A 22940-nucleotide genomic window follows, 5' to 3' on the forward strand; every position below is an offset into this window, starting at 1 on the left:
TAAAAATAAGATCTTTATAGATAGACATTGCTATCAATATCTGTGGTGGCAGCTTATTTCCATTTCAGGTCAAACCATTTGAGTTATAAAAATATTTAATCATAGAACGTATGTAAAAATGTATCTCAAATAAATTTACGTTTCATTTTTAATATTTTAATATTAATTTTGAATAGTATGATAATATAATGCTAGAAAAAATACTATAAGTCGTGGAAACAACATTTCTATCAATCATTAATAATATCGATATCGAAACCACTGCAGACCTGTCCATTTCTGCGTGTCTTGCTTTCTGACAGTACATTTAAAGCGGATAAACTATAATAAAAATTGAATCATTTGATTACCATTATTATTATTAATATTTACGCCTAATAACATGGTAAGTAAAAGCGTAAAACTGCAACTTTCTGGATCTAACTAAAAGTGCTCTGGTTCTTCGCTATGTTTCTATGCACTTTAGTCCACGGGGCTCGTTAACGCGAGGGCAAAGGAATATTTACATTTACATCGAATTGATAAGCACAAATGTAGTCACAGGTATACACATTGGGAGGTATTTGTACCAAACATACATAAACTCAAATATTACAAATATATTACAGTTCTGCCAATTCGTCCTCTTCGTCGTCGGCATCCTCGGAGAGTTCTCGTTCCCGTCAGCGTCGGTGAGTATCGAATAAGAAATTGAGTATCGAGTAAAGATTGACAGGCGCCATCTCAGCAGGCGAAATATTGTGGTTGCCTATTAAACTGTCAACAGGAATGTTTCATTTGGTTTAGCTTTTCAAGCGAGCAGGTTCTCTTCTCAGTTTTTACCAAAAAAATAATTAATTGGAAAAATGTAAGAAAAATATGAAATAAACTGTTTACATTTCAGAGCAGCGTGTGTACAGTGCTAATTGAAGAGCAAGCAAGCAAGTTTGTTTCTGAAATACAATGTGGTGAATCGTACACAAATCTCATAGCAGTTCAATTCAAATACTCAAGTGTCAAAAACCCGAACAACACATTTTTACAATCAAGATGCACAGCCAGCAAAACCAACTGAAAATCTAACCTATTCCCATTCAAGGTCGGACGGTGAAGTCTATGGCAGCCGTCATCACAATTACAATTCAAAATCGAATTCTCAACATCGTCGGCGTTCGCGCTCCGGGTCAGATTCGCCAGTGCGCCATTATTCAGGCCGAACATCTCGCGATCGCCAGCGCATGCGTCAGGCACGCGTAAGTAGCGCCAATTTAAAATCAATCTGTATTGCAAAGCAGTCATGACAACGTCCTGTCGCAGGATCATCCACAGGCTAGCCGCTGTATTGGAGTCTTTGGTCTAAATACAAACACCACCGAGCAGAAAGTACGCGAATTGTTTAATAAATTTGGACCCATTCAACGCATCCAAATGGTCATCGATGCTCAAGTATGTTAAATCGTTAAATCATATTCAACAAAATGCCAAAAATTTGTGCGCAACTTGGGACTCAGCTTTGAAGAGTTGTGTGCCGTCTTTCTTGGCTACAGCATACATAAATACAGCAATATTGAGTGTTTGTTATGCAAGTTACTAGCAATTCACTAAAGGCTTGCTGCAACATTCATCCTATTAAATTATCTAAATTTTGAATTTTATGAATTGATTACAAAATCACTGTTCATAAGTTGAAAAGTCAGTTCTTTGCTGACACTCTAGTTATATACATTAATTTAAAAACAAAAATGATATAGATTAGAAATGTTTATAGGTAATTCACTATATCAAAAAGAAAGACTAGTTATGCAGCTATAATTGCTTACAATGCGTACTAACAACTCTTACAGACTCACCGTTCTCGCGGATTTTGCTTCATTTACTTTGAGAATCTCAGTGATGCACGGGTAGCCAAGGATGCCTGTACAGGAATGGATGTGGATGGCCGCCGTATACGCGTAGATTATTCGATAACACAACGTGCGCACACACCCACTCCTGGTGTGTACATGGGACGCCCATCACGGTTTGTATAGTTGTTTCCTATTGTTGGTTATAAATTGTCATTATTTGAATGTGTTGCAGCCCACCGGGCAGACGTTCTCGTGAGCGTGACTATAGCAACCGAGATAGCTATCGTTCGCGGCGCCGCCACCGCGAAGAATCAACGTCAGTGTCGCCATCGAATCGTCGTAAATATCGCAGCCGTCATCGCTATGAACGTAGCCGTAGTCGCTCTCGCAGTTACTCCCGTTCTCGTTCACCACGCAAGCGTAAGTCTGAATATAATTTAGCAAAATATTATAAAAGCTTCTTCCATGTTTTCGTTACAGCGGCTCGCGTCCCATCACGTTACTAATGTGCCGATAATTGCGTGCTTATGTGAATGACAAGTTCGCATGCACAGCAAATGCAAAGGCTCAGCACGAGGATATAGACTGAATTGTTTTGTTTTTAAATCCCTACACTTATCCCATAAATCGTTTGGTAGCAACATCTGTATAATTAATATTATATAGTTTTCATCCCGCCTAACCATAATTGATTGTTTGTCAATATCGTTGCATCCTTGTACGTTTTGTAAAACGTGTCACCACACAGAAAGCATCCCGTGTATATTACGCGTTCCATCCTCGTAACTTAACGCGCGTAAAACACATTGTGATATGTATTTTAAAAGCAACTGCGTGAATTGATAACAATAAACTAATAAAACTAATGAAGTTGTACGTTTTAGTATAAACTAAATAACATCTTACATGTGCTGAACGTGCAATATATATTTAAATGCATTTGTTGACAAACACATTTTTCATACACTGTTAATATTTTTATGGTAATTGTACAATAAATTAAACTGTAAAAATTGCTGTATAAATCAGTTCATGTATGCTTTAATATGGCGGTTCACCCACCTAAGAATTGAATCATGGAATAGCTGCAGCTGCTGTGGAAGTTGCTGTCGCCGACGTCGTCGCAACACCTGTTGTCGCTTGCGTTGCACGAGATGTCTTGTAGGCGAGCTCCAAAGTTTGCTGTATTACTTGCATGTCTCCTTCAATGCTTCGCGCCCAGTTTTCTACATCACCGAGTTCTTTCAGAGCACTACTGAAATTGTCTATCAATTGCAGCCACTGATGTGTCTGTTTGGCAAAGTTGGTGGCACCCACATGCAACTGTTTGGCTTCTACATCTAAACGTTTTTGATTTAAATATGCTTGCGCCACTCTGTTTTAAATTAGTATGATATGAGCATAATATACACAGCTGAAATTTTGCAGTTAGCTTACCCCACATTAAGGTGGTCAACTAGAGACTGCGTAAGTTCGTTGGAAGCTTCGATGGCTTCTTTACGACGCACTTCTTGCTCCTGCTTGCGCTTTGACTGCTTAGAATGATGCTCTTTTACCATTGAACCTAACATCTTGTACTAGGATTTGATTTTCGTACGTCTGTAAAATTTTGATTTTTTGTTTAGCTAGCTCACAGTTAGAGATGGCAACAGTGAGAATATAATATCAGCTGTTGACTAATCTATCGATTAAACAAGTTACAACTATCGATTATTGGCTTGAAAACGGAGCCATTATTTATTAAAACAAATTGTAATTAGTAATTAGCATATTTTCGTTAACAATTCAAAAGCACCTGTGCCGTTTCTTACAGGTAGGCCCACCATTAGTCGACTTGATGGGGAATTTAGCTCGTCGGGGCGACCGAAACCAGCTGCGTTGCGCAAGAACTGCAAGCTTGATTCAAATGACATTTGCTGTAATGGTGAAGAAGAGTGTTCCATGCCTTTGCGTGAAAGCGGCTGGAAAGTACCGTCAAAAGTCATGTAATCGGCAATCAGGGACAAATGCCTGCGATCTACAGTAATTCCATAAACCTTGAATACATTGCTAACTTCCTTGACAATGACCTGGGTCGCAGCTTCGATACCATATGTACGTGCTATAGCATGAATATCGTTGGAGTACAAACGATTCAGATCCAAGATTTTGTTGTGTTGGAACATTTCACCAATGTTAATGCCATCCGTTTTCAGTAGTTGTTCATCGTCATTACCCTTGTAGATAATAGCACGCTTTATATGCGGCACCTGATGTACAATACTCTTTGCGGCCAATTCGCGTATAATGGATGTCAGATCAGGCTTTTGGTAGCGTACACTGAGGTTAAGTTTCACTTTGCACCAAAGATGCTGATCTTTGTCGTAGGTGTAATCCTGTACCATTTGATTTCCAAGTAGCTTTTCCACTGATTTGTCATCCATTTCACCATTTTCTTCGTTTGCCAGTTCATTTCCATCTTCACCATCTTCATCGGGCTCGTCTTCATCGTCTACAAAATTATTAGTTAATATATATTGAAATCAATAATATATATTGAAATGAATAACATAATTACCATTAGCGTCTATAATTTCTTCAGCATCATCCGGATCGTCATAGTCCTTTTCGTCCGTTTTACGCTGCTTAAGCTTAATGCCAGTCGCATCATCATCACCCTATTGCGGATTGATTTCTTTCAATTAGATTCTACATGTATTCACTATGAAATATTTTACTCACGCCATCATCTGAGGAGTCGTCATCATTGTCTGCTACTTTTTGTGCACCAACATCATCAGCTGCATCCAACTCTTGATCATTGTCTTCGTCCATTTTGTTGCCACCCTCCTTTTTCTCATCTACCACGATTCTGCAGAATTATTAATGTTAGTTTTGAGTTTGGAGAATATCGACTGCGTGCTTACATTTTTGATGTTTTCTTGGCATTTGACACCTTTAGAATAGCGCGAATAAGCTGCTTGAAGAATGTCTGGTGCATGTATTTTATAATACGTTTAGGCCGCACACTGTAATCCTCCTTGTACATATCGCGTGGGAGGAATTTAAAGTACAATTCGTAGACATATGCTCGTTCTGGTTCCAGCGTCAAACTTGTGTTGATCTGCACGACTATTTGTTGATAGGACAGAATATATATATTAAGGCAGTTTTTTTTATTATCATTTTAAAATATAACTTACATTCCAGCAGACTGGCTAATGTCACACAGTTGAGAGAAATACGCAGCTTCTCCGCATTATGCTGCTGTCCTGGTTTGATGGGTATATCCATTGAAGGGGTCTTGATGTTTGATGAAGCTAACATAAGAATTTCACGCAAGCGCGGTATACCCAGAGTGACGTTCATTTCACCACGACCAGCAAAATGGAAGGTGTTCAATGTCATCTGGGTGGAAGGCTCGCCAATCGACTGAGCTGCAATCAAACCCACCGGTTCTCCAGGCGACGCCAGCGCCTTTATGCTCTTCATGTGCATAATGTCTGCTATAATTTGTTTCTGTGTCGGATGCTTAATCGCATAGTCATTGATTAATTGACGCGTGCGCTCCGAGACTGATCCATAGTAGTTATCTTGCTTATATACGGCCACGGTGGGATCGGGACAGCGTGCATATTTCTTCCGATATAATGCTTTGTCCTCGGCATCTGCCTTTTTCCACAAATTGAGCAGACCCTCATCAAATCGTCTGCGTCCCGTCTTGGAATTTATTTCATTGGGTCGTGTAACTTCCACTTCGTTCCGAAGCTCCTTCGAAAAGTGAGTGAATGCGGCATGCAATTTGGCTGGTTTCTTCTTCTGCCAGTTTCGTATGTGTTTCTCGTGGCGCTGCACTTTGGCGAGGCACTCTTCATCCTTCATTAGCTGCAGTTGGCTAGGCCGCAGAACGGCTTTAGAATTTTGTGCAAGAAAATCAGCGCAGAATTTTCCGTTAAAGAACTTGGACTTTAGTATGTCCAAACCATCCTCGCCGTAAAGAAACTGCACCACACTATTGTCACTATCGCGCACAGTCAGGTCATAGTGCACGCTTAATCCCTCCAAGTGCTTGATTAAACAACGCTGCAGATAACCGGAGCGTGATGTTTTAACAGCTGTATCGATGAGACCCTGTTGTCAAAAAGGATCAGTAATCAGCAATCTCTTTCATCCCAAAATTATAAACTTACTTCACGACCAGCCATGCAGTGAAAGAAAAAGTCCTGTGGCTGTATACCTGTCATAAAACGTCCATCAATAAAGCCGCCCGATTTCGGCGATGTCTCAAATGATGTAAAACTAGGCAGAGATTTTCCAGATATCATCAACGGAGGTCGTTTGCCTTCCAGCTCAATTTGACCTAGCAGGCAAGAGATTTGCATGGTGTTAACCATGGAGCCTTTGGCGCCAGATAACACCATCAACTGTAGATTGTTTGATGGAAACTTGCTGATAAGCCCACCAGGCAGACAAGTTCTATAAAAGAATATAAACAAAAACAATATTAATATATTGGCCTTTGCATATTAAATGTTAATATCAAACTCACTTGTTAATGTCATTTGTGTAGCCATCTAACATCGATTTGTATTTGCGATCAAGCAAGACCCGAAATTTAGTATCCTTAACATATGCAGCTTCCATTTGCTCGGCCAGTTCATCATGTGGTGGCACATCTTCCAACTCCAGAGCAGCAGCAACGGCACTATTGCCTATATCGCGACACTCGTGAATGATCTTGCGACGCTTGCGGTCTGCCTCTTCGGTTACCAAAATGTCTTTGACGCCTAAGGTGAAGCCCTCGAGTTGCAGGAAGAACGTAAACACCTTTGTGAAGGCGGTAAGCAGGCGCGTGGATACATCGCCTCCATACAGCTCATACATGCAGTGGATCAGACCAAAAGTTGTTGCGCCATACTGCTGCTTGTCCAGAACGCCCACAAGAAGCTCACCCTTACGTATTTGCACCTGACTCTCACTCAACTCTTGCTCTAGAGGAGTTGAGCCACACAATGGAGTACGCGATCTGGCCACATTCCAATTCTGAAAGAAGTATATGGGTTTGTCAATAGGTTACGAGTTATGCAGGCACGTCATTTCTTACCTTGCCGCCTATTTTGGCAAAGGAATCCAAGTTGATGCGCTCGTATCCATCCGGTATCAGATTAATAATTATGGTCGAAAGCACTTGCTTGCCAGACCACAATGTTGCTGGCTTTAATATGGCTGGTGGAAGCAACTTGACATCACCTTTAAGATGCGACAGGCCCTGGAAGACCAACTGCTGATAATCTTCGCGATTGAAGAAGCGGCCGCGTATGGACAGTTTGACACCCGATATAACCTGATCCTGAATAAGACCTCCTAGTGGAGTACCGTCCTTGGGTACCAGGTAGTTGCTGGCCACGTTCACTAGATTGTAGGCTTCAGCACGTGCCACTTCGCTTTGTGGATAGTGCGCATTCATCTCGTCACCATCGAAATCTGCATTGTATGCCTTGCAATTGGAGTAGTGAAGACGAAAAGTTTTTTCGCCATGCAGTATACGAGCCTTGTGCGCCATTATGGAAGGCTTATGGAGCGAAGGTTGACGATTGAGAAGCAGCACATCACCATTTAGGACATGGCGGTGGACAATCTTGACGCCATCCTTTGGATTGGATAGCAACAATTTAGCCATACTGGCCCGTTTGGACGCATTGTCAGCGGGTATGTAGGTAGTCAAGCCTTTGCTGTCTTGTATGTAATTAGCGCCTGGGTGCACTTCTGGACCATTCATGACCATTTTGCGCAACTCAATGACATTCCATTCAGTAACCGGCACCGGATAGGACAGTTTGCGTGCAAATATGTCTGGTATACCGATCTCATCTACATCGATATTGGGATCGGGCGTTATGACCGTACGTGCAGCGTAATTAACACGTTTACCCATCATGTGCTTCCGTATAAGACCCTCCTTTTTTTCTAGCACTTGCTTAAGACCCTCGGCGGACTTGATATCTCGCGACATGTTGACGTCGAGCAACACATCTACGGAGCTCTGCAATGCCAACCAGGCATTATAAAGCTTTTCATGACTGCTGGCGCCACGCATATTTTGATAGGCTGATCTAGCTTGGTCACTCAGTTTGTCTTGATGTCCCTTCATAAACTTGAGCACCACATTAAGCACATGATTATTCTCAATTATGTTAACATAGATGTCCGTCTGTGGATTCCCTTTCATCATGTCGTTAATAACATTCATTGGACGTGCTCGCGGCGGTGTAACTGGTATCGTATCCATAAAAAATATATCAACGGGCGAGCAGTCGCCGTTAATACTCGACTCGCTGCTGTTCATGTTAAGCACAGGTACGAGCAGCTTAAGAAACTGTGGATAATTTTCAAAGATCTTTCGTAGATAGCGACGACATTCATCTGCAAATATGACCTTGTTCTGGCCACTGGTTTCGGGAATATTGCTCATCCTATGATATAAAAATAAGTTAAATTAAACAAAATTTTAATTGGCAATTACAGCCTCAATCTCACCGTTCCTTCAAATCGGCAATGGTCACATAATAGACGAGACGGCGATGCAAATAGCGCACAAAGCGCATAGACTTGTTGCAGTGTCTACACTTTTTGCTGGAACCTCGCTGCAGAGCAGCATGCGTAATGGCTGTACGTAAGGAGCAGCTTGTTTTGGTAGAGTTGCTGATATTGCTCACATTTTTGGCCAAAAGCTCGTTGACCGCTGCAATACGTGGGTGTACGGCATCGCCGTTGTCCAGTTTCACCATCGCATCGGTGTTCTGGCAAACAATTTCTGATTTAAACACTTCCAGTTCTTGTGCCTCAATAATATATCCGGCATCGATTAGGCGCAATTGAAGCATGACAATCTCCCGTTCATGATCTATAGAAACGGAATTATTGATTATTATTGATTATTGATTATATATTGATTATATATTCTATTTTACCACTCACCTTTCATTTGCAGTTTGTGACAGTGGAGACAGAATATGCACAATAAACGCTGCACCAGTTTGATAAAGAACGGATTGTACACCAGTGAGCCCAGTTCAATGTGGCCCATGTGGCCAGGACAATCTTGCATTTTCAGGCATGTACCGCAAGGATCCATGCATCGGCCATAAGACCCCAATCGTATGTCATATAGGCCACCGGGTATCGGGTGTCCCAATGCATCAAATGTGAGGCCAGTTATTATTTTCACTACACTTAGTTTTTTTACTTCCTCTGGTGTGAACACAGCGAACTCCAGATCCGAGGGAAACATGTGCACATCAGGCGGTCTCCTTGAACCCATTTTAAAGCGTTATTTTATAAATTTGATAGGAAATAAGCCGTTTGATGAGCAGCGCGCAGCACGTGTATTTGAAGACAACACCAAAAGTATTGATGAGAGCAACGATATATCTTATCGATATAATTCTTTTCCGACTTATCGATATTAATCAAACTAAAACTACTCAGCAGCAAGCAGGGCTGTTATACACAATAAATGCGCGATAATTCAAATTCGAAGTGAAACAGGGGTTTATATTTATTCAAAGAAAGAATAAGGTAATAAGTAAATACTTAAATATATACGAAATATTTTACTTCAAGTAGATTCTTTGGTAATGCTTAAAACTTATCACAAGTCAACTGGTATTGCCAGTTCTTAATAGCCACATTTTGCTCGTATTTGTTGCGGACAGTGTCCAAGAATTCCGCAACAGTTGTCTCATCTCCATTTGCTGTTGCTCCGTCGCCGCAGCCATCTCTTGCTCCAGTTCCAGTTCCGGTAATTCGGGTAGCGTTTGTAACCTTCTTGCCCGTTGATGGCTCATCGTACGGTTGCAGTTGTCTTGGACGTCGCATCCGGTTACTCGGTGCTGGTTCTCGTTCTCGTTCTCGTTCATGTTTCGCTGTCCGACCACCTTTGCGCCAGGACTCGACATTGGCCACGCTCGTGTCAGCCCCATACTTGGCGTTTCGTCCAAAGATGGTCGTCCAACGAAACCACTTTTGTCATAAACCATAAGACGGCTCTTCTGATGAGATGCGTCTGCTATGGGGCATCTCGCGCCGCAACAGATAAACACACAATCCTAAGCACCCAAGAAGGAGGCACACTAGTCCAAGCATAGCATAAAACCCTTGACGATAGCGTGCTGCATCCGCACTGGCTTCCAAGAGTTTTACACGATGCCTCAACGCACCGCCACTCCCATCGCGGAGTTCTGCATCCTGAGTTGAAGGCAATAGAACCTGCCAAAAGCCATAAACGCGCCGCAAATGATTGCCATAGCCGGAATCTAGCTGGTTGTTAGTCACATATGAGTTGCCATTGCTTTGCCGATAGTTGTCATGTCGATTTGTCCTGGACAAGCTGCGATCTGTATCGATCCCTATTTGCTGCTTACCACTTAGTAACTCTTCAATCGCCGCCTCATCCTCGCTGGTTGGCAATTCTAAGCTCTTGGTTAGTTCGCCCAGTGCGTAAATAAACGGACGCTGTTGTGTGTATGACTGCCAGGCGTCATAAATGCGACCGGGTGTGGGATTACCGCCTTTCACAAAGTTAGCAAAGGAGCCGCGCAGCTTGCGGCACAGCTGCTCCTCCTCGGTGCTAAAACGACGACGCGCAATCTGTTGGAATAAGCTTGGACCCAGTAGGAGTGGTAGGTCTGCACTATGCGAGGCGCCGCCAAACAAATTCTGCCTGCCACGCATGTCCATCGCATGGGCATGCGACTGATCAAAGACATAGGCATAGCTAGCGGTGCTGCTGTTATTGAGGAGCTGCAGTAGGCGCAAGAAGGGCGTCTCATAGAGCGACTCTGAAAGCAGGCGCTGCATGCCCCACAGCAGCTGACTGACTGAGGCATCGTTGCTAAAGTAACGCCAGCGAATGGCTGCCAATTGAGCGTCGCTTATACTTGCCTCCAGCTGCAGGTTCATAGAGCGTAGAACGTTTGGTAAGAGCGTTCCATTGATATAGGTGTGAAGAGCTTGCTGACCATCCCGTGCCACGTCTAGCCAGTAATCCTGCATGAAAGCGCCTTCATTGGATCCAATGCCCAGGAGCATTGCTGGCAGAGACACATTTGTCAAACGCTGTTCCAGCTCATCAGATTGGGGTAGCTGCACGCCCAGCTGCATGCTGGCATTGCCATGATTATAGACGCTTTCATAGGCACGCAGTAAATCCTCGGAACTTTTGCGGCGTAGGCAACTCAGGAGCTGGCGATGCTGTGCCTCTTCAAACTGACAGCCCAGTTTATGAACGAGTGTGCGCCCCGTGGCCACAATGCGCTCTTGATGGCCAGCACTTAAGGCATACAGCACAGGGCCTGGGGACATCAGAATCAGTTGCTTAAACAACGGAGACCCATCAAGTGCAGGCTGCAGTGCGATGGCTAATGCCAAAGTAGCACCGCTACCATGGCCGAGCAGCGTCAATTGATCGGCATTGGCTCCAAAACTGGGCGCATTGCGTTGTAGCCAACGCAGTGCCATTTGAATATCACTCAGTCCATAGTTTCCCGGCAGCTGGCGATGCTCCTGGCCCAATCCCAGCCACCCATAAATATTGTTGCGATACTGCACGCTGACCACAACAATGCCCTCGGCGGCGGCGAGGTCCAGGCCATTGATGCGATTACGTGGCCAGTCATAGGCAAAATCCTCACCGCTTATAATTACCAGTATAGGCAATTGGCCATAACGCAAGCCCGATTCGGGTGTCCAGATGTTTAGATATAGACAGTCTTCGCTGTTGCTTGCAGCAGGTGATATGCTGCCATCGGGACTCTCGTCATAAATAGTATTTGACAACTGCGGACAAATGGGCTGCATCGCCGTGGCCTGCAGCGTACGGTTCCAGCCATTGTGAGGCTTGGCAGGCTACAGAAAGAGTAAAATTTGAATGATTATCGATTATTCCGATTGAAGATTGATATCGACTCTTCGAGTTAAGCTTTTTTACAGTCTGTTAAAGGATATGTTAAAATAACATAATTTATCTCTGTTAAAAACCCGTTTTGATCTATCAATTGAACGTACAGCAAATCGTAGCGATCCCAAAGGCGCCTGTGCGTAGGGTATTCCCAGAAAGGCATAGACAGCGCTGCGTGCTCCGTCCGGAAAAACCTTGAGCTGAAAGCGAAGTAAGAGTTGAGCTTCTATATTTGCATATTCATTTGATATTTACGCCAATAAGATCGCCCTGCTCCAGTTTAATATGCGTCTGTTGGGCCCAGCAGCCCCACAAGCTGAGCCAAAAAAACACCAGCAGCCAGTTGAAAAGTCGAAATAATTGCATCTTCGGAAAGCCTCTCTTACTTTCTAACGCATATTAGGCCGCATTTACTTTTGAACTATTTAAGTGGATTATTTTTCCTTTTTTCCGCAGCAACTTTTCACATGGACTCCTTGACGCTGTAACGATAACTAAAAAAATAAAAGTATTGTACCCGTTGCTGGCAAACGCTGGTTTAAAGTTTATGCTAGAATTATTTCAATTGTTTTCTGGTGTCATTATTGTTAATGCGGTTGTTCAGTTCTGTTCGGGAATCATTCATGCATTCATGTGATCAACACAGCCAGCGACACCAAAACTCCGAACAACAGGTAGGCTAACAGGGTTGATTGTTGTCTAAACACATATATAGGGAACTACATATGCACATACATATATGTGGATATATGCTGCGGGCTGTAGTCAGGGCAACTCCCATGCAAAGTGGGACTGAAGCCCATAACTTTAAACCCAAAACAACATCAATTGTTAAATGTGCTCCCATTGGAGTATGGGCTGTAAGTTTATAGCCGAGGGTTATTTCAAACCTTTTGCAGTATAGATGTATAGCATATATATTTAAGTTTGCCAAATTTGTCATATAGAACGTTTTTAAAAGCTTATAAAAATAATACGATGTGGTTCGAGTCAACAAGACACAGCTGTGTATGAGCCGAATAAAAATGTATATAAAATATATATAAAATCTGACATATATATTACTAAACTGAGGAAGATAAAAAACTGTATGGAGCACATTCAAGCACAGAAGTTTCCACGAAGACGTACTCTATTGCTGCTGTCAGCTGTCTTAAGCAAACTTGCAGAATTCTGGCTTTTATAATTTATTATAATATATATATATACATATATTCATTCATGTATAATTACCAATTTCTATTTCGTAAATTCCGTAAAATCCAATCGTCTGTTCTCACACTGACCAAGTCTTGTGGCAGCCCTCGTCTTATATTATTTTGTTTTTTATAAATTTCAAATTTTTTATTGAGTTTTAATTTTGCTGTTGGCTCTGCCTCTGCCTCTGCCTCTGCTGCTGCTGCTGCTGTAAATATTCGTACGCTTCACAGACTGCGACAGAGAGAACTTTGCGTCTATGTTGTTAAATGGAGCTATCGGAGCTTTGGGCTTGCAGCAGATAATGTACCATAATGTTGGTTTAATTCCGGACCAATGTGAACAGCAGCTGCTGCTCTCTCACTCTGGTGGTTGCTTTTTTTCGCTGGCTCTGCTAGACGAAGCGCAGTTCCGGTCAGCGTCGGAGTTGGAGATCGGCGCTGAGTCATAATTAACATCTATGTTGTCATAGCAACCATTGGCTCAGGCATAGCTATGCATTTAATTAGTTTTTGAGAGGAATTTCGAGAGTAAAATACAGCACGCGAAGAGGCTGCGCCGCTATGCCACATTTTGCGTTAATTGTGAAGCACATTTAAATTACCATTTGGCTGAACTTGCCCCGTTGCCTACCATGTCTACAACACTTGTCTCTCTCTCTCTCTCTGTCACTTAATCAATTTATGGCTGGTAAGCGTGGGCGTCGCCTCGCCGCTGGATTTCGATTATTGTAAATTGCAATGATGCCCCAGTTTGGTCAATGGGTCAATCTCGCTCTATGCGTGTGTGTGCACAGCAAATTGGGGCTCTATGACTAGAAATAAAAAATCATAGGTAATAGTTTTTGACGATTGGCAGCGGACTAAGCCTTGAAGCCTCTGTTGACGCATGAAAGAACAAAGGCTGTATGTCAACAATCAATGCCAGTTGCCAATAAACACACACGCAGTTATCAATTAAGCTTTAATTCAAATGGTTTTGTTTGACGAAGTATTCGAATTGGCCAAATTCAAAAAACGTCGCACAGATTGTGCATTTTGGCTGCCACCTAAAGCTGTGGCCGTTGTTGTGGGGTTTTGGCTACCGAAACATTTTCAATAAATTCGTCATAAAAACGTTTGACACAAACTTGGAGCACTTGAAGCACTAGAAAGCTGGACAAAATGTGCCAATGCAAATAAAACTACAATTGAACAATTTTGCCAACAACAACAACAACAACATAACTTGAGTCGAAATTATTTATTCTTGTTTGAAACTTTTGGCTAATGAAAATGTATATGATATTTGACAGAGTCAGAGTCAGAGTCAGAGTCATGTTTACATATTGCCAACTTCTTTATCGAATTTTAGTTGAATAAAAGCCAATTGTCGACTGTTATTAGGCATCGTTGCCATATTTCGTTCTGCTAGCCAAACGCAAAGCATTTTGCTGTGGCAAGCAAAGGGGCTGCCTGACTGAGCTCTCTGAGCATACTCGTAATTCAATTTTGATTTATATTTTTCAACAATGCCAGGCATTCAGTTTGTTGTGCTTATAGTCCTTCCTCTATTTTTTTTTTTTTGTTTGCTGTTATGTTATGCATACTTGACGTGCAGCAAAGTGAAAATATTTTGTGCAGCTTCAGATTTTACACAGGCATATTCTTATTTTCGGCTTTGCCAACAATTTGTCAACACTTCGAAACAATTTAAGTTGTGGTTGCTGTTCATGAAACTTTTCAAATGCAATGCGACAGGCCAGGGACATGGCCTAGCCTGTATATATATACATATACACATACATATATATTTATTTATATACGTGTGCATACTTCACAAATTCTCTTTGTTTTAATTTATTTCTGCATCCCTTAATAATTCTTGTGCCATGTTTTTTTTTATTAAATTTCATTGAGTAATATTTAATTTTATATTTTCTAGCAAACTAGTGGTAGCAAGCTTCAATTGCACTTTATTAGCCAGACCCGAAGCACTAATGCCAAATGCTGCTGCAATAACAATAGGAATTATTACACATTTTCAGTGTTTCATCAGCAACAATGCAGCATAATATAATTATGTAATTAGCTGGAGCAACAGCAGTGCCAGCAAATTTGTGCGAAAATGTTTAACAAAACAATGGCCAAAGTTTAAGTGGTTGTTTCTCTGCTACTACTACTACTACCAGTTGTTGTTGCTTTAAGCCAAATTTAACGGCCCAACAATGTGGCAGACATTTTGTTTATGCAGCTAAACCCAACACGGCTTGCACTTAACCAGCTTGTGCATAGCATGTGTATGCGGCGTGGCTGTGTGAATGTTTTACACGTGCTCTTTATAATTAATGCTAACAAATTTTTCGTTGAAAAGGAACTGAAAACATAAGCGACTCGCATAGCCCACTTTAGCGCCAGCAGCATTCCAGCTGGCTTAGCAGGGGCAGGGCCAAAGCGCATAGCCAAATGGTTGTGTGAATCAGTTCTTCAGCCATTTTGTTGGCCTGCTCTGCTAGCCACCAAAATAAGCTAACTAAAAATTAAGCATATGCACAACAGCAGCAGCTGCTGCAGCTGTGCGTCCTTGACAATGTCAGCTGCATGCAGCTACCCAGCGACAGAGGGCGCCACTGTGAGTGTGACAGCCCTCAACAAGCATATTGTCATAAGAATAGTAGTCATGGCTATAGAATTTTTAATAATTTATAACTTTTTTAGTTTAGTAGCTGCTCAGAAAAGTGTGCTGTCTGACTGCTAGTAGACGAGCTAATAGCAGTTAATGTTTTTAAAGAGTTGATCAGTGAAGCGTTCATGATAATAAAGAATTTTTAAGGGATCCTAATTTGTTTTTTTTAACCTTCAAAATATATGCAAATATCTTAATTACTAAAAATTATAGAAGATATATCAATCGAGTACCAGTTGAAAAATATAAGCTTAATATCACGCGGCTCTACAGATTTGCTGCCTTTTACAAAGTTTGCTCTTCTAAGAAACTTCCTTTTCATCTTCAGCTCACGAGAATATGGAACGTATACATAAAATCTGAAAATGCTACAATTTATTGTAAATTTAGTTATCTAAAAACTGAAATAGTATTTGTGCACAAATGTATCTTGAGAAAAACTGAAAAATATTTGGAATATCGAAAATAGATTCTTATCTTTGATATACCATATCCATAAATAGTATTTAGTCCTTAAAGTTTACAATGATATACACTATTAGATCACATCTTCCTCTGGCTCCTGGCTCCATTTTACATAGAGCTCTGTGTGTGTGTCTCTGCCATTTTAATGATTTCATTAGTTGAAGCCGTAGAGCTAGTTGGCAATTAAATAAGGACGTTTAACGATACAAAATTGATTTTCCAATATATCTGCAGGGCAAATTGAATTGAAGAGTTGGCATTATAGAAAAACAATAACTAAACTCATATATGTGCGTAGCATTTGAAGGTGTATCTGGTTTATTATCCATTACATTGTACCTTCACGCACACAGTTGCAATTTCTATGCCAGCTAGCTGTCCTAACCATTTTCGTAACCAAGTCAATTAGGCTCATTTGCAGGCAGACGGAAAGTTTTGCGGGCGAAACTATTGCAGCTGCATGGAAAACTTAAAATTATACTCGCATATATCCTTTACCTATCCTTACAATCTAATTAACTGTCATTGTGTTAAAAAGACGCCAAACTGGCAACCAAAACTCGCTACCCGAACGAACACAATGACAGAGCCGTGGCTCGCGGCCCTTCGTCTGGCTGCTTGCGTGTCAGTCCTGACGGTGGCAGCCCAGCCAAGCCGAGCTGCAGGCTGGCGGCCCCCGCTCAGCGCCTCGGCGGGCACAACAAGTCACGTCATTTGAGGCGCTAATACTAATGCTTTGGCAATAACTAGGGCTACATGCAAGGGCACTTTCGTGCGGCCCACGTGCCGTCAGCCTTCGGAAACTAATCAATAGCGCAAAAATTTTACGTTTAATTAAAAATGTCTGCGTGTGTAAACCGGGCAGGTGGCGGCAGTGGCTCAAGACAGCCAGTGTCTTATTGTTAGGAGTGTTCGATGGATGTGCCGCTGCCTAGGACTATGCAAAATGCCAAGCAGTCGGCGCTAGTTAGCCATAGCCAGAGGGTACGTGGCTATAATTATAGATTTTCTTAGGATTCAGCGCATTGGCATACATAAGGCGATCGCAAACATATATATATATATAATATATATATATATATTTAATATATATATAATCAAATGATTCCACAAATAGTAGCTTAAAGTTACTTGCGGTGGCAATATTCATAGCAAATGATATATGTAATAAATGCGGTTTAAGTTAAATATTTTTGACTTTATCGACCCTGAGTCATAGTCAAAGTAATTGCGCAATATGGGTATATAAAGTGAACTATGTGGACAATTAGGCATAGTCGTACTCTGGCGATATGAAGCCAACGATTATTGTACTGGCGGTCCTTGGGCTGATGCGCTGCACGGAGGCGAGGCTAACCTTAGCCGAAGTGCAGGCAGCGGAATGGGAAGCCTACAAAGCGGAGTTCAACAAGACGTACGACGAGGAGCAGGATCCGCTTCGTAGGCAGGTATTTGAGGACAATAAGCAAATTATTGATGAGCACAACGCGCGCTTTGCCCAAGGCAAGGAAACCTACGAGATGGGCGTCAATCAGTTCACCGACTTCCTTGAAGACGAGTTCAATGGGAATATTAATGGAATGCTCAGTGACGACATTGCGAACTTGGGCCTATTCCATGGAGTCAGCGTCCATTTGGATGACAATGATGTACACGAGACTGAGACTGAGCTTGAGACTGATAACGATCACGTTGACTGGCGTAAACTGGGTGCAGTCACGCCCGTGCAGCATCAGGGACATTTTAACAACTCGTGGGCTTTCGCTGCCGCCGGTGCAGTTGAGAGTCGAGAATATTTGGTGACTGGCAAGCTGGTGCCGCTTTCGAAGCAGAACCTGGTCGACTGCTGTCGCAGCAAGCACCGCCGAACGCTAAGTGCGCTAAAATGCATCAAGAAGATGGGTGGCATCGATACGGAGGCATCCTATCATTATCGAGGAAAGGCTCATCGCTGTCACTATAAAAAAAAGCATGCTGGCGCCGTTGTCAGCAAAATCTACCAGAGCCGACCAGGCGACGAGAACTCGCTGGCTCACAATGTCGCCAAGGGTCCGGTTGCTGCCGTCATATCTCGGGAAGCGCTACGTTTCTACAGACGTGGCGTCTTCCACAACCCGCGATGTGGCCAAACGCCGGACTATGCAGTGCTCGTGGTGGGCTATGGCTATGGCGAAAATTCCGGAGACTATTGGATACTCAAGACCTCACTGGGAACCGCTTGGGGAGAACAGGGCTATCTACGACTGGCACGCAATCGACAGAATCTCTGCGGAATTTCGAACAGGGCATACTTTCCCATTGTTTCTAAATAAGTAAATAATTCAGTTTTAATATTTGGGAAACTTTTTTATACCAAAACTAGGTGAAGAATATTAATTAATAAAAAATTGATATTGTCTGCGCACTTAATCTATACTAAGACTTTAAATTTGTTGTTTAAGAAGCCTTAAGCTTAGTTAATTTGAAGCATTATTTAGTAGACAAAGATACTCCTAGGTACTCCTAACATTCTAGTATGAAAGAACCTTCTGACAGCAATTATTAATTATTTAGTTAGTTCTAAGCTTTAAATGTTTGCTTTGCATTTTAAATATATTTTTAATAATCTACTTAGCTTACAAGTACTTCACTGTCATATAACTTATTGTGGCTTAAAATTAAAGCAAGTGTGAGCTCATGTTCGTGCATAACACTGGCGTACAAGGTATGTGTTTATGAATGCTTCATGCTTATGGCTTGACCTGCTTCTGTCCGTCCATCCAAAGTATTTCTCTTCTCTTATAGCGAGAGACTTGAAATTTGATACATCTAATCGTTTCTTCCCTCAGTTTATACACTGTAAAGATGTTTTGGATGCGAATGGATAAGGGCGTGGCACGTTGTGAAATTGTACCTCTAGTGTAACATGAACACTATTATTTTTGCAACTTGGAATATATACTGCAGTCGACTAGCCTCGTGTTAAAACGTGTAGGGGTAGTTTATATATATTGAATATATATATTAGCATATATAGTAGTAGTAGTAGTAGTAATGGAATAGAAGTACATAGTAGTAGAAGAAGTAGTAATAGTAGTAGTAGTAGTATAGAAGTAGTAGTAGTAGTAGTAGTAGTAAAAGTAGTAGTAGTAGAAGTAGTAGTAGTAGCAGTAGTGGTATATATATAGTAGTATAAGTAGTAGTAGTAGTATATACAGTAGTATAAGTAGTAGTATAGCAGTATATATAGTAGTATTAGTAGTAGTATAGCAGTATATATAGTAGTATTAGTAGTAGTATAGCAGTATATATACTAGTATAAGTATAAGTAGTAAAAGGGTATACACAGATGAAAACTAAGAAAGTGTAATCATTTTTCAAATGTATAAGGAACATGTTAAGTTAAAAGAATTGCTTAAATTGATTAAATTTATAGAAAACATATTTTAAGTTTATTTGTCAGCAGCATTCATTAAGAAATGAATAATATTTAGTCAACAGTTTAATTACAGAAAGTGTGAATAATTTATAAAAATAATAATTAAATTGCATTTGTTGTGATAACTTGAAAGGCTGCAACCAGCAGCCCGCATTGGGCCGCTTCTAATCGATCCACTTTAGAGTCTGAGTCAGTTGCAATTATGTGGTCAATGCTGGGTATAAAATGGCTAGCATTATGCTAGGCCAGCATCAGTCGCAGTCGCAAAGCCAAGTGCAAAATGAGAGTTTTATTGGTGATTGTATTCCTAGTGGGCATGGCTTGCTGCACGCTGGGCAGAGCGACTACACTCGAGGACCAGCTGAACACGGAGTGGGACTCCTATAAGAACGAGTTTGATAAGATCTATGGTGACGAGTCGGAGGAGTTGCTGCGCAAGTTGATCTTTCAGAATAATAAGCAGATCATCGATGCACACAACGAACGCTGGGCCGTAGGAGCTGAGAGCTACGAGATGGGCTTGAATCAGTTCAGCGACATGTTGCCAGAGGAGATTAGCAAAGCGATTGGAGCCAATGATGGCAAGGAGTTTATTGACGATGTGGAAGTGGAGTCGTACGACGAATGGAACGATGATGTAGACTTCGATCTTGAGCTGCCAAGGAACGTTAACTGGACTCAAATGGGTGCGGTTACGCCCGTCATGTTTCAGGGGCACTTCAACAACTCGTGGGCCTTCGCTGCAGCTGGTGTAACGGAGAGTCATCAGTTCATTAAGTCTGGACATTTGAATGTGCTGTCTAAGCAAAATCTAGTCGACTGCTGCCACGCGCATAGCCATCATCTAGCAGGAGCTCTGCTTTGCATTAAGAAGATGAAAGGCATTGACTTGGAAAGATCATATCCTTACCGCGGGCTGACTGGCAAGTGTCATTTCAAGAGAAAGTTTGTTGGTGCCAGCATCAACAAGATTTTCCAAGTCCGGCCCGGAAATGAGCATCGATTGGCCCATAGCGTGTCCAAGGGTCCGGTCGCCGCTGTCATTTCCCATGCGGCGATTGCCCACTACAAGAGCGGCGTCTTCCACAATCCCGACTGCGGAGAGAGCCCAGATTATGCTGTCCTCATCGTGGGCTATGGCCATTGCAATCATTTTGGCGATTACTGGATCGTAAAGACATCTCTGGGCCCCCAATGGGGCGACAAGGGCTACTTGAAGCTGGCGCGCAACAAGCACAATCTATGCGGCATTACCAACTGGGCTTACTATCCGCAAATGAAGTAGAAACTTATAAAACATTTATTTCTTAATCATTTGTATGTTTTGCTGCTGTTAAGCTGTTAATATGCTTAATAAATAAATAAAATTAAATATTATTTGTTGTCAGTTTTGTATTACAGAATCTTGAAACTAGCAGAGTCTGGCTTAAAGGATATTCGAGGCTAAATATAAATCAAAATATGATATGGTTCAAGGCAAAATAAGAAATAAATATTATGCAGCCTTCTTTTAAAACTTAACAAATATACTTATTTTTTACCCAGCTCTGTAGCAAATAACTCTCGCCCCAGTTTCACATTTGCTATGCCAAAAGTCAAATTATTACTTGGCAAATGTATTCGTATTTTATTGCCATGTGTAATTGGCTGCTTTGCCACGAATGTCGCAAATGCATGTGCAAATTGATATGCTTCTTTGCTTCAATGGAAGCAACATTTAATGCTATTAATGAAGTTCATTACACGACATTCCTGCCACCCGAACACTTCGCTCGCTGCGTGCAAACCACGAAATTTTATTGCATGCTTTTAGGCGCCGCCATTTTGCAAGCGTCGCAGCGGCAGCGGCAGCAGCAGCCGCAGCAATGCAATTTATTAATTTACAGGTGCAGAAATTGTTGGGTAAAAAGTTTCAGATGTTTATTTATATGTGTGTGCATGTGCGCTTACATAGGGTATATGTCTAGCAACTGCTTGAGAAACTATTTTTTGTCGAGGACGCAGGACATGGTTTTTGCTAAAAACTTTGCTAATTCCTTTAGCAAACTTTTTCTAAGGTGTTGAGTGTGTGTTACTGCTGCTTGAAACAACAATATCTACATTTGGGGAATGAAAAGCATTGAAAGTCTCATTTGATTTAATTTTTATTCAAAAATCACATTTTTGTTTATTTATTTATTTGTTTTTGTTTTTGTTTTGTTTTTTTTTCCTTTGCTTTTACGGCGCGAGCTGCTGTTCAATAATATAATATTAATTATCATCTTATATTTATATGTTATGCTTACTAGATTGAAGTTTTCGTTTATGTAATTTACATTTTGTTTATGTTTCTCCTCTGTTTGGTTTTTTTCGCTTTTTTTTTTTGCTCTAGTATGGGCTTCCACGCTGTTTCTCTGCTTCTCTGTCTTGCCTTAAGCTTTAACAACTTTTAACTATGCAACAAGCACATTCACTTTAAATATTATTTTTCTTTCTCTTAGCAGCTGAACATTTATTACAAGTACTTCAAGAGTCCGTATGTGTGTGGGTGTGTGTGTTTTTGTATGTACAAAAGTTGCATTAATTGCAAAATTAAATAAAATAAAAGTTGCATATTTTCAATTCAGATTCGACACCTCAAATTGCAGATGCGTTTACGTCAATATAAAATGACAAAAAAATTAATAAAATTGTAATTAAATCAATTTTTACAAGTGACACAAACATGTTGTGTGCACAAAACTTAATTGAAACAGTACAATGAATGGACAAGTGAATAGGTTCAACTGCTCCTAAAGTAGAGCTGCGTTTGTATTATTATATTATTATTTCTCTTTGCAATCATTTTGAATGCTTGCTCACAGCAGTAAATCGTTTGAATGGGATTGTATAGCTCAGGCTTTGATGCCTGCTCAAGTTATTGTCTGCTGTTAAGCCTATCTCTCTCTCTCCCTCTCTTTGTCTCTCACGCTGTCTCCATCTTACTCTCCCTCTAATTCCTCTCTAACTCTATCTTTAGAATCCAAACCAAGCAAGTGCAACTTTCAAAAGAAAAGGCCCCATCTCTTAAAGATACATATTGAAAGTCTAAATTATTAAATAAATATAAATAACAAAAATCAATTATTCATAAAATAATAATAATTTAATAATAATTTTAAACCTTAAATCAAAAATTTAAAATATTTATTGCAATACCCGCTTGCAATATTATTTTTGTATAAAATCGAATTATCCAATAATTATTAACTAAAAGAAATACATATATATTTCTAATATTCACCTTAAATGAATTGATAAAAATATTTATTTAATTATCAGCGTTAACTAAATAAATAAAAATAGTTATTTAAATATGCGCATGGAGTCTTTGTTTTTGGCATAAAGTAATTTCTGCTTCTCAATCCTTTTTAGCTAAACTAAAATATTTGTTTAATCATCTGACTTCGACTTA

General features: G+C 40.9%; 6 protein-coding genes across 8 annotated transcripts; 3 read left to right on the forward strand and 3 right to left on the reverse strand.

Annotated features, from left to right (window-relative positions):
* The first annotated feature begins 270 nt into the window (after window positions 1-270).
* Window positions 271-2685, forward strand: LOC111602589 (transformer-2 sex-determining protein). Of its 3 annotated transcripts, none has more exons than XM_023319746.2 (8): window positions 271-385; window positions 467-543; window positions 609-671; window positions 1079-1232; window positions 1297-1425; window positions 1824-1999; window positions 2059-2246; window positions 2307-2685. In XM_023319746.2, exons 1-8 carry the CDS (start codon window positions 383-385, stop codon window positions 2330-2332), a joined length of 816 nt encoding a protein of 271 aa, XP_023175514.1. In that variant the 5' UTR covers window positions 271-382; the 3' UTR covers window positions 2333-2685. The 3 variants fall into 3 exon arrangements, with proteins under 3 accessions (XP_023175514.1, XP_023175515.1, XP_023175516.1); XM_023319747.2 differs by having other exon boundaries at window positions 1309-1425; window positions 2307-2684; XM_023319748.1 differs by lacking the exons at window positions 271-385; window positions 467-543; window positions 609-671 and adding an exon at window positions 740-847 and having other exon boundaries at window positions 2307-2682.
* A 131-nt stretch (window positions 2686-2816) lies between these two features.
* On the reverse strand, window positions 2817-3478 carry LOC111602596 (biogenesis of lysosome-related organelles complex 1 subunit 1). The gene is made up of 2 exons (XM_023319755.2): window positions 3264-3478; window positions 2817-3201 (listed from the first exon to the last, which is right to left on the reverse strand). Exons 1-2 carry the CDS (start codon window positions 3395-3397, stop codon window positions 2901-2903), a joined length of 435 nt encoding a protein of 144 aa, XP_023175523.1. The 5' UTR covers window positions 3398-3478; the 3' UTR covers window positions 2817-2900.
* A 67-nt stretch (window positions 3479-3545) lies between these two features.
* On the reverse strand, window positions 3546-9126 carry LOC111602583 (DNA-directed RNA polymerase I subunit RPA1). Its single transcript, XM_023319739.2, has 10 exons — window positions 8784-9126; window positions 8343-8709; window positions 6910-8278; window positions 6355-6848; window positions 5996-6281; window positions 5009-5936; window positions 4733-4937; window positions 4548-4677; window positions 4384-4483; window positions 3546-4317 (listed from the first exon to the last, which is right to left on the reverse strand). Exons 1-10 carry the CDS (start codon window positions 9124-9126, stop codon window positions 3590-3592), a joined length of 4950 nt encoding a protein of 1649 aa, XP_023175507.2. The 3' UTR covers window positions 3546-3589.
* A 707-nt stretch (window positions 9127-9833) lies between these two features.
* Window positions 9834-12176, reverse strand: LOC111602577 (carboxylesterase 1C). The gene is made up of 3 exons (XM_023319732.2): window positions 12019-12176; window positions 11871-11963; window positions 9834-11711 (listed from the first exon to the last, which is right to left on the reverse strand). Exons 1-3 carry the CDS (start codon window positions 12127-12129, stop codon window positions 9834-9836), a joined length of 2082 nt encoding a protein of 693 aa, XP_023175500.2. The 5' UTR covers window positions 12130-12176.
* Window positions 12177-17380: 5204 nt separating this feature from the next.
* LOC111602557 (cathepsin L1-like) lies at window positions 17381-18487 on the forward strand. The gene has a single exon (XM_023319713.2). It carries the CDS (start codon window positions 17382-17384, stop codon window positions 18399-18401), a length of 1020 nt encoding a protein of 339 aa, XP_023175481.2. The 5' UTR covers window position 17381; the 3' UTR covers window positions 18402-18487.
* Window positions 18488-19765: 1278 nt separating this feature from the next.
* On the forward strand, window positions 19766-20792 carry LOC111602578 (cathepsin L1-like). The gene has a single exon (XM_023319734.2). The coding sequence runs from the start codon at window positions 19788-19790 to the stop codon at window positions 20790-20792; it is 1005 nt and encodes a 334-aa protein (XP_023175502.2). The 5' UTR covers window positions 19766-19787.
* Window positions 20793-22940: the final 2148 nt, after the last annotated feature.

Source organism: Drosophila hydei, unplaced genomic scaffold, assembly GCF_003285905.1.
Source record: "Drosophila hydei strain 15085-1641.00,03,60 unplaced genomic scaffold, DhydRS2 tig00000060-arrow-pilon, whole genome shotgun sequence".
Taxonomy (NCBI): domain Eukaryota; kingdom Metazoa; phylum Arthropoda; class Insecta; order Diptera; family Drosophilidae; genus Drosophila; species Drosophila hydei.